Source organism: Oryx dammah, unplaced genomic scaffold (assembly GCF_014754425.2).
Source record: "Oryx dammah isolate SB20612 unplaced genomic scaffold, SCBI_Odam_1.1 HiC_scaffold_14, whole genome shotgun sequence".
Taxonomy (NCBI): domain Eukaryota; kingdom Metazoa; phylum Chordata; class Mammalia; order Artiodactyla; family Bovidae; genus Oryx; species Oryx dammah.
The window spans coordinates 4,293,680-4,305,516 of NW_024070198.1; the positions used below are offsets into that span (position 1 = coordinate 4,293,680).

Consider the following 11,837-nt stretch of genomic DNA (forward strand, 5'->3'; position numbering starts at 1 on the left):
CCTGGAGTTGGTGATGGACAAGGAGGCCTGGCGTGCTGCCATTCATGGGGTCACAAAGAGTTGGACACGACTGAGCGAATGAACTGAACTGAACTGATACCTAAGATAAATTCTGTGACTTAAACTGATTGGCATTTGATGCACTCACTGGGTCTCAATCTTAAAGGTGTTCTAATGTCATTAGTATGTTAACATCTCAACTTACTTGCTTACAAAGTAAGTAACAGAATGGATGTCTTTTCTTAGAGATTGCTCATCTGCAAACTCATGTAGATGAGTTCTGGTACATTAAACAATTATGCTACTTTGATAATGGATAGTGTGGCACAGGTAATTAACTATGAAGTCATTAAGGCTTTTCTGTGCTGTGACAGGTGTGTTTACCTATAACAGATTAATGAACTTGTCAAATATTTCTTTTTCCCTCTTTCTATTTCAGATCAACCTTGAGTGGAATTCGACAGAAGATGTTCCAACAGTTTTCTCTCTGGAAACGGTTCGCTTCAGGGATTATCCTTGGTTGTCTCTTCACAGTCTGCTTGGGCCAATATGATGACGGTAAGTGTGTTTTTACTCTGACCTTTAGCGTTAGCCAGGATTTCTTTGGAAAATGCAGCACATCACGGAAATGAATAATGCTAATTTGTACTTCATTTTTTAAAGTTGGCTACTCCTTGCAATAATTTACTTTAATTAAAATAATCTTACAAGAGTAACATCTGATGCACTTTGTTTCTTAATAAGGATTGCAATATGGTAGAAAATCCAGTGTTCAGCCTCTATTTGAACACTTTCATGTTCTCACTAAAATAATGCCTAACTGTTATAAACAACATGAAATTCTATTTGCTAACCATTAGACAAACAAACAGTAACCTTGTATAAAATTAGGAATATGAAAAATATAAAAATTCCCTATGAGAAGAGATCTCAGAAGGGGTCAAAGGTAGATGTCATAAGTGATTTTTGCACTTAAATTGGGGGGTTTCATGCCCTCACTCTTTTATTTGGAAAGAGTGAAAAAGTGTAAAAGACTTGGCATTAGACTTTGAGTCATTCCTTAATAATAACTCAGTCATTTGATAAAGATACATTAGCCATCAAGCTCTATGGAACCATTTAACATGTAATATCTGCAATGACCCAAATGTACCTATCTTAGATATTTCAGTACTGATGACATCTGTCTTTGAACACTACTTAATGGGAATGAGGATCTCTTTATCTAACAGAAGAAAAATGGATAAATTTTCCTATCCTAGAAGTTCACTATTCAAGAAAACTATTTTGTTCTATTATTATTATTATGCTTATTTTTTTATTATTATTATGCTTATTACTTTTACTAGTCATTTGTGGTTGTCATGTTACCTATTTGCTCTTAGAGACATCAAAGGTTGTGAATTTTGTATGTTTTTTTGTGATCTTTGCTTGGCTAAATTAAATAATCTGATGATAGATGAATGAATTTGACTTTATCCCCCATACAGTGTTCAAATTGTATATATATTAAAGCATTCTCGGTCCTCCATAGTTAGAAAATCATGCCTCTTTAGGGATTTGCAGAATAATTCACAATATCAACTATTTTCATAAAGTCAACAGCCTAATCCCTTGGAAAGTTCAGCTAATTAGCACAGTGTTTACTCCAAGTACATCTGAATTTAACATCCCTGTCATTGCCATTTATAAGGATTGTGAGTCTCCAGTTTAACAACAAAGTCAAAAGTGTAGTAAGAAATAAATAATGTAATTGCTACTTTAAAGCAAAAATAAAAATCAATGGAACTTAAAAATGCATGACTTTAAAGTAAAATAATACATTTTAATTTATGCCTCAAAAATAGATGGCAAATCAGTGTGTTAATATTTCTTCATGGCATAAGGCATTCTATTTTTATTCATAGTGTTTACACTGAGATGGAAGGACTGTCATTGCTCATATTAGACTTTCACAAACCCTGTACTTTTTAGCAATGTAATTCAGGTTATTGGAGGAAATCATCCCTGGTTTAACCTGTAATGCTATAAATTAGCTTCTTTAATAAGTTCATTTCAGCTCTTGGTCTCTCTAAATGTGCTTGTATTGATAGCCTCCAAAATAAGATCATCAGGTCACCACTGACCATGAAGTAACTTTCTGAAGAAGAGTATAGCTTTACCTGCCAAGTTAGATTTCACAGTAAGGCTGCCCCCTCACTGCACTCATGGAAAACCTTCCAGCCACAGTTAGAAAGACTTTTTCAGTTCTTTTCTCCTGGAGGTAAGTTGCTCAACACCTAGGAAGACTGAAAGGATCAGAACTGTGGCAAAGAAACAAAAAAATTGCATAGTTTTTTTTATAGAGGTTTCTCAAGTTTATGTGCTTTTCAGCATCCCTTCTATACTTGCATCCTCTGATGCCCCTCCAGAGGTAATAACACATTCCTGTAGGTCACCTATTTCTCTCTGGCCTCCCTCAGTAAGGGACTCTGACATCACTTTTATTTTATTGTTCATGAAAATAGTTTTCACAGCTACTGTTTTTTAAAATCCCTATTAAAGTTTGTGACCATATTATGTAGGAATGAAATCAGGAATAAACAAAGCATGGCTAACGCACAAAATAACACAACTGAAATATGTGATGTGGGTTTCTTGAGCCAATTTTTCTTATCCAAATGCTTGAGGATGCAGGTGTGGGTTAGACTAAAGGAAAATGTAGTGATAATCCTAATCATGACAGAAATGTGTGAAAAATAGTTCAAGAGGTTTACTGGTTGGATTTACTGGTTGGAGTAGCCTGTCTTATAGTTGACACCTTACTTCTATACATAGTTAGGATCTAAGATAGAGAAATATGAAGGTGGAAAAATTTTAAATACTCTACGGCTATAATAGTATAGCAGTCTATATCTTTCTTATGTTAAAGAATAGAATTCTCCTGGACTTTCAAATAAAAGGTTTCCTGTGTTTATTCTGTGTATTTCTTTACTTAGGCATATGGAAGTTGGAAGGAAAAAAATACTGTTTATTCAAGAAATATTTTATCATTAAATGGAATATTCTAGTATTATCCACATGTGTGAATCAGCTTCTAAGAAAAGTTTACTGCATAATAGTTGTTTTCAAAATTTTTTACTTAAGAAATTGGGCAAAATTTTGAGTCTTTCAATATTTCTTAAATTGTTAGGGTAAGTTTTTAGATTCAATAATAAAATTTGCAGATGACCTATTTATAATAAAGATTCCATTTGTTTGATAATTGCAGATTTAAGAAAGAATAAACACATAATTGAGATTGATAGTATTAAATTAAATTTTAAAAGTCAGAATTTAGCTAGGCAGTAGAATATTGGAAAACATAATTGATTTATAGTTTTAGTAGCCACTCTAGCCCAATATGAAAGTATTAGGATTGCTATTTTAGCATACAGTTTAATTCATTATCAGTCCTGCCAGTTTTATTGAAATGGGAACAAGTGCTGTGATCCCAAATCGAATGTGGGGAGCCTGCACAGGAGATGCCATTGGAAGCAGAGGAGGCATGGCTATCTGTTAAATTATGTATTGTGTGGGATAAAAGATATTAAGACCATTTTCCTTATTCTACCATATTATTCACAGTGAGGTAAAAAACCAAGTTGTCCATGGAGTTTGTGTTTTCTATTTTGTTTTGATTTTGAATGAATTAGTGAATTATGAAAGGTAGTGAAAGAAGGGAAGAAAGGAAGGAAAATGGTATATAAAGGGTAAGTTTTATTTTCATTTTTTATTACTTTCTTTGCATTTTAGGATTGTCCATATTGACTAGATAATACTACCATGATCGGATAGGAAGAGCATTTCTTTAAAAACAACCATATATCATAACATTATAAGTAACTTGGAATCAAAGTTTTAGAGTGTTAGAGGAGCTTTAAAAGAATATATGTGCCAATGAGTGTGTGAGTGTGTGTGTGAGAGAGAGTTAGAAAGAGATTACCTAAGTGTGTGCAGACCATGAAAGTCAACATAAGTTTTTGTTGTTGTTGTTGTTGTTGTTGTTGTTTTTAAGGAAAGGGTTCTCTCTGAATGCTCAGGCTTTCAGCCTGGAAGCCAAAAATCTTCCATCCTGCCCTTGAACTATTATGTAACTTAGCATATATCTATGAGGTGAATGAAATCCTTATATACTGCACAACCAGAGCAACTGTCTGAAGAGATGCTGTTTACAATCTCAAAAAAGTCATATATTAATACTTCCTAAGGCTATTTCCTTATTAAGAATAACTCTCTGAAACTCACTTTCATGTAGTTTAATACACTATCTGACATATCACCAGTGTTCACTAAAATATTTTTTACATTTACTTTATTGTTACTTCTAATTATGTATAAATAATTCTTTTTATATGTTTATATATATTTTTTTATTTTTATTTATTTTTATATTTTTTTAAAATGAGTATTTTGTGCTCCTGTGCACAATTTATATATACTTTCCTTATATCTGTTCATATTTACTGAACACCTTGAAGACTCCCTTGGTGGCTCAGATGGTAAAGAACCTGCCTGCCTGCAATGCAGGAGACATGAATTCAATCCCTGGGTTGGAAAGATCCCCTGGCAAAGGGAATGGCAACTCACTCCAGTATTCTTGCCTGGAAAATTCCATGGACAGAGGAGCCTGGCAGGCTATAGCCCATGGGGTTTTAAAAAGTTGGTCATGATTGAGCAACTAACACTTTCACTTCTTTGACGACTTAACTTTGTTAAATTGCATTTTATTTTATTGTTATTATTTTGGCTGTATTGGGTCTTCATTGTGGCATGAGCACTCTTCATTGTGGCTCATGGACTCATTCTGGTTGCCTAGCACTCACTCTAGAGCATGCAGGCTCAGTAGTTGCAGCACACGGGTTTAGTTGCCCCATGGTATGTGGGATCTTATTTTCTAACCAGGGATAGAACTCACTTTACCTGCATTGAAAAGTGGATCCTTAACCACTGGACCAACTGGAAAGTCCCCATTTTATTTTTCAAAGTATTAATGACTATATTTTTTCCTTGAAGGGCTTACTAATTCAAATGAACCCTGAAATGAAAATTGAGGAACATTTCCAGGTGTGTTGTTATGCTTGTTAGGTAATCCATTAATCCATAGAAAGTCGGTGATGAGATAGATATGTCATCATTAAAGGTATGCTGCTGCTCCTGCCACCAAATTGTTTCAGTCGTGTCCGACTCTATGTGACCCCATAGACGGCAGCCCATCAGGCTCCCCCTTCCCTGGGATTCTCCAGGCAAGAACACTGGAGTAGATTGCCATTTCCTTCTCCAGTGCCTGAAAGTGGAAAGTGAAAGTGAAGTTGCTCAGTCGTGTCTGACTCTTAGAGACCCCATGGACTGCAGCCCACCAGGCTCCTCCGTCCATGGGATTCTCCAGGCAAGAGTGCTGGAGTGGGGTGCCACTGCCTTCTCTGATTAAAGGTATAGCCATGTTTTAATGTCTGAGACTAAAATCTTCTAAGATCTGACATTTAAGCCTGGAAACTTCATTTTTATCAAGTATGTCTAAAGGTCAAAAAGTAGAGTGACAATGGTTTATTCTAATAAACTTAAAAGAGAATGACATACAAATTACAATACTAATAATAGCATTATAAGGAAAATAAAACCACCCAAAGAGCTGAAACATTTATGTTTCTTAGAATGATGTTTCCCCCCTTTAGATACCTTAAGAAGAATTGGCTACATAAACTTAACTCTTCTACAAGAAGAATTAAAAAATCTTAATTGTTCATGTTTCCACTCTATTACAGACTATCACTTAGGGCACTGTTATAGCAATATCCTTGTTCATGGACTGTACTGGTCTATCTGTGGGATACATATGGTCCCCAAAGTATTATTCTGGAAATGTTTGCAAACTTTCTTTTTTTTTTTTTCTCAGTTTGCTATTTCAAAGTTTAGTTCAGGTCATCTTCCTCTTGTTAACATTATATTTCTCTGAACATCATTTCAGTTTAGTCGCTCAGTCATGTCTGACTCTGTAACCCCATGGACTGCAGCACTCCAGGCTTCCCTGTCCATCACCAACTCCCAGAGCCTACTCAAACTCATGTCTATCACATCAGTGATGCCATCCAACCATCTCACCCTCTCTCATCCTCTTCTCCTCTCACCTTCAATCTTTCCCAGCAGCAGGGTCTTTTCCAATGAGTTGGCTCTTCACATCAGGCAGCCAGTGTTGAGTTTCCGCTTCCAAGGACTGATTTTATTTCTCTGAACATAGTACAGTGCAACAGTTTCTTTTGAGTTTGTTTCAATTATAATTAAAGATGATTATTGGAGACCCTACCTAAGTAATTTTCAATTAACTTGATTGTCTCTGAAACATTTTTCATTTAAATATTATTTCTTAAGGCAGCACACACATCAAGAGAAACTGAACAATATATATGCACGCACTCATACATAATAGATAACACATTTTGAAACCACACATAGCATATATTTTATGCAAAATTTAATCTTAATATAATAAAGGCATATTTTCTTATCTACTCCTTTGACTTTTTCCATCTTATAGAGTGTATTTTTATTCAGAGATGTTAAATTCAAGTTTTCAGAGTAATTTTGTTGTTTTTTTCTACAGGCTGAGTTTTAAAATTCTGAGTGTTTGCCATTTTTTCTTGAAGCTTTATAAACTTTTGGAGATACATATGCCATCTAGATTATGTTATTATGGGATATTTAGATTAATATGCAAAGAAACAGCACTTTCAGTGCTTTGTTGTTGTTCAGCCACTGAGTCACCTCTCACTCTTTTTGACCCTCTGGACTGCAGTGGACCAGGCTTCCTTGTCCTTCACCATCTCCTGGAACCTGTTCAAACTCATGTCCATCGAGTCAGTGATGCCATGCAACCATCTCATCCTCTGTCGTTCCCTTCTCCTCCTGCCTTCAATCTTTCCCAGCATCAAGGTCTTTTCCAATGAGTCGCCTCTTCGCATCAATTGGCCAAAGTATTGGAGCTTTAGCATCAGTCTTTCCAATGAATATTCAGAACTGATTTCCTTTAGAATTGACTGGTTTGATCTCCTTGCAGTCCAAGGATTCTGAAGAGTCTTCTCCAACACCACAGTTCAAAAGCATCAATTCTTTGACACTCAGCCTTCTTTATGGCACAACTCTCACACCTGTACTTACTCCAGTAAAATTTTCTAAATTTCATTTCTAAATGTCTAAATTTCATTTCCAGATATAAGCTTGGCTGTGTCTTCTGCTTTAGTTTGTACCCACACTTGCATTTCTTATTTCCTCTTTTTTGATGGTGAGCAATCTTGTAGATCCTGTGCCTCCAAATTGGATTTTGTTTTAGGGCAGAGGTTTGAAAAGGCATATATCTTTTCTTGTTTCAGCAGCGATTTCTCAGTAAGCAAGTTCAAAAATGTTAACTTTGCAACTTCTCTATACTCTGACCCTTTGCCTAGAAGGATTGCTTCAGTAGTTTCTCTGAACACTAGTAATAGGCTCGATTAAAGCCCATCTGTACATCCTGGGAGCCAGAGAACTAAAGAGTGTAAAAAGTAAATACATAAATAAACTGTGAGAAACATAAGAGCAATTAGTTTACTTTTTTCTCTGTGCTAATACATACACACACACACACCCCAAAAATGTTATTTCCAAATTAACTTAGAATAGCTGCTGCTGCTGCTAAGTCACTTCAGTCATGTCTGAATCTGTGCAACCCCATGGGCTGCAACCTTCCAGGCTCCTCCGTCCATGGGATTTTCCAGGCAAGAGTACTGGAGTGGGGTGCCGTTGCCTTCTCCATAGAATAGCTAAGTACTGATGTTTCAGATACTTTCATTTGTCCTGTTGAGAATGGGAAAGAAGTAGGTCTAATTCACTATATAAGTAATACAATACAATTAATGATCACCAGTAGGGTAGATGGTTCCCTCTCTGGTTCTAACAACCTTAAAGATATGAACCCATTGAAACATAAAATACTCACATCCAGACTGTGTGAGAAGGTAGAATCCATTTTAACTGTTCTTAATAAAAATCAAAATTGAGCAAAAGTATAATTATAATCTTGCTTGGCTCTGATACAACTCACAGTAGAGTGGCTTTTCTTAGCTGGATCTTTTCCCATCAAATCTCCGTACTTGTTACCATGACTTCTGCACCATATCCCTTAAGCTCTGCAATTTGGGTTTTCTCACATCTCTACTGAAAGTGCACTCTCTAAAGTCTCCAACGACTACTTTCTTGGACAAATCCTATAATTTTGTAGCATCTCAGCAAACAACATTATTGATCTACTTTTCTTGCAACTTTCTTTTCCTCAGTGATTCTTAGAACTGACTTTTTCTGATTGTCTATATGTCAGACGTGATCTTCCTGGTGAATATTCTACCTTTCTCTAGTCTGTGATTTTGAAATTGCCCCACTTTTGTTCATATTTCCATAAAGAGTCATATTTTATAATGAGCCAGTTTGAATATTTTTTAACAATTATAAAGGTCCTCTCCTTGGTCATGTTCTGCTTTCTCTAGCTTCCCTTTCACAGTACTTTCAAATTATTACATGTCCACTGTACATATTCTTTTTCTCTAGACCACATTTTCACTTCTCTATAGAACATTTATTTAGTTTGCATTTTAGTGAATATCAACTCCATGAAAGATATTAGGGAAACAAAAATGAGGCAGTTATTTCACTCAAGTATAATAATGAGGTATATAGTCAATACGATGATTTATATAATCATACATACATATATCGTGCGTATGTTTTGGGAGAATACAAACGGAAAATCTGCTGAAGATTTTGGGGTGAAGTAGTCAGAAAATGTTTTCAGAATAAATTTTTATTTTTCAAGGTAAAGAATTGGAAATTTTGGAAAACCTGAACAATCCTGAATACTGGTGCTCTGACTTAAGATGTATATTTCTTAGAACTGAGAATTGTATATGCTGTTTTATGACCTGTTCAGAGAAGATTTTGCTCAATTCTAATTATACCTTGAAACCAAATTGCTCATTACTCCTTGATGTTGTTACTAATCATGTTAAGTGAGGAAAGGTTGGTTAAAGGGTGCAAACAGTTACAAGATGGATAAGTTTGGTAAATCTAATGTACAACATGGTGACTATAGTTAATCATACTATAGTATTATATGCTGGAAACTTGCTAATAGAATAGATTTTAAGTATTTTTACCACACTAAAAAAAAAAAAAAAGCAACTATTGAGGTGATGGTTGTGTTCAGTTCAGTTCAGTTCAGTTCAGTTCTCAGTCGTCCATCACCAACTCCCAGAGTTCACTCAGATTCACATCCATCAAGTCAGTGATGCCACCCAGACATCTCATCCTCTGTCGTCCCTTTATCCTCCTGCCCCCAATCCCTCCCAGCATCAGGGTCTTTTCCAATGAGTCAATTCTTCACATGAGGTGGCCAAAGTACTGGAGTTTCAGCTTCAGCATCATTCCTTCCAAAGAAATCCCAGGGCTGATCTCCTTCAGAATGGACTGGTTGGATCTCCTTGCAGTCCAAGGGACTCTCAAGAGTCTTCTCCAACACCACAGTTCAAAAGCATCAATTCTTCGGCGCTCAACCTTCTTCACAGTCCAACTCTTGCATCCATACATGACCACAGGAAAAACCATAGCCTTGACTAGATGGACCTTAGTCGGCAAAGTAATGTCTCTGCTTTTGAATATGCTGTCTAGGTTGATAATAACTTTTCTTCCAAGGAGTAAGCGTCTTTTATTTTCATGGCTGCAGTCACCATCTGCATTGATTTTGGAGCCCCCCCAAAATAAATTCTGACACTGTTTCCACTGTTTCCCCATCTATTTCCCATGAAGTGATGGGACCAGATGTCATGATCTTTGTTTTCTGAGTGTTGAGCTTTAAGCCAACTTTTTCACTTTCTACAATTATGTTTGTCAATTACATCTCAAGGGAACTGGTATAATTAATGTCCATCTTCCCCTTTATATATATATATTTTTTTCTGTTTCTTTTTCTTTTTTTAAAATTTATTTATTTATTTTTTATTTTACTTTATAATTCTGTATTGGTTTATTAAGTCAAATAATGTTTGTTTCTATGTTTAGATTATAAATTTCTGAACACAGAAAGTCTCATTTGTTTTTTGTTTCCCTCAGTACCTGGCAGAATGACCCAGTTAGTGATTATTTAAATTAGTATGCCTTCCATAAAGAAAAATAGAACTGAGATATGAAGTGTCATTTAATAATTTAGGAGCAAGTAGGTAACCTTTATGATAGTACTTGGAGTTCAAACAGTAATTCAAAGACCCATTTAGTGAGGGTTTAATTTCTATGACACTGATTAATATTGACATAGGAACCAAAGCAGTCAATGATTATCTCTGCTATGGAGATATTACACATAGCATCCTTTTTAGGATTCTATAGGAAAACAGAGTTCAGGTAAATTATATAATTTTTTTAGAGACTTGGTTTTTATCCCTTGAGGGTGCATCATTTAGAAAAGTCTTTGTATAAAACTCACAGTGAATCTATCCTTTCTTCAGTGTGTTTTCTTTTTCTGATTATTAGCAGTTGTTCTGGGCATTTTGTTCATAATGTTGGTGGATCACATTGCACCAGTTGTTTCTGACATCAGCCTCTTAGTTCCAGATACCAATCTTTACCTGCTCTTATAAGATCCTATACTGCCCCTCAGGGCTGCTCAATCAGCCTGCTCAGTGATGACTGTTCAGCCACTCTGAGTTTATTAAGTGGCTTTATTGAATAGTTGGAATACTGATGACAGTTGTTCGGGCTTCTTAGATTGTGTATGAAAAGGACAATACTAACTCAGTCATCAATATTTTGTATGGTTATATCTAGAATTTGGCCACAGTTGGTCCGTTGAATGCATAGAATGCAATTCTGCTGGTATCCTCATAGAAGAAAAGCTACAGCATTTTAATGTAACATGAATAATACATTATGCTGATTTTTTTATTCATTCATTCTTCAGGTATAGCAAGCATATGTAATGTCTACTGTGCACATATAAACTTTCTAACAATTATAGCTAATATTTATTGGATGATTTCTATGTGACAGCTTACACATAATACACACTCTACTCACGTTGTATTGATATACTTATATTTGATACTTATGACGTATGTTCATGTGTAATGCATATCCTATATCATTACATTCAAGTTATAGAAGCTTATATAGTTTTATACAAATGCTTTTAAATGGTACTAGATGTCAAGCCTTGTTCTACAAACTGCAGATGTGTGTGTGCTTAGTGGTTTAGATGTCCAACTCTTTGTGACCCCATGAACTGGAGCCTGTCAGGCTCCTCTGCCTGTGGGATTTTCCAAGCAAGAATACTGGAGTGGGTTGTCATGACCTCCTCAAAGGGATCTTTCCAACCCAAGGATCAAACCTCCATCTCCTGTGGCTCCTGTGGCTCCTGCTTTGCAGGAAATTCTTTACCACTGAGCCCCCATGGAAGTCCCGAAATAGCAAACAGCAAAATAGACCAAAAAAAAAAAATCCTTATTTTTCTGAGGTTTGCTTGATATTTGAAGGAGACAGAAAATAATCCAACCACTAAGAAAATTATGTAGTATATTAGTATATGAAAGAGGTTATGTCAAAAAAAAAAAAAAGCAGGGAAAGGGATATTTTGGGGAACATAATTTTATTTTTTATTTTTTTTAGTTTATTTTTTATGTTTATCATCTCTTTATTTTTTTATTAATTAATTAATTTATTTTTTATTTTACTTTACAATTCTGTATTGGTTTTGCCATACATTGACATGAATCCACCACGGGTGTACATGCGTTCCCAAACATGAA

At 35.3% G+C, this 11,837-nt stretch overlaps 1 protein-coding gene across 8 annotated transcripts in view; it reads left to right on the forward strand.

Moving 5' to 3' along the window:
- The first annotated feature begins 451 nt into the window (after nucleotides 1-451).
- PCDH15 (protocadherin related 15) overlaps nucleotides 452-11,837 on the forward strand; it is an 874,191-nt gene continuing 862,805 nt past the window's right edge. For all 8 annotated transcript variants that reach the window (XM_040254669.1, XM_040254668.1, XM_040254664.1 and 5 more), the window contains exon 1: nucleotides 452-558. In XM_040254669.1, coding sequence (XP_040110603.1) covers nucleotides 468-558 — 91 coding nt within the window. In that variant the 5' untranslated portion in view covers nucleotides 452-467. The remainder of the gene's footprint in view (nucleotides 559-11,837) is intronic.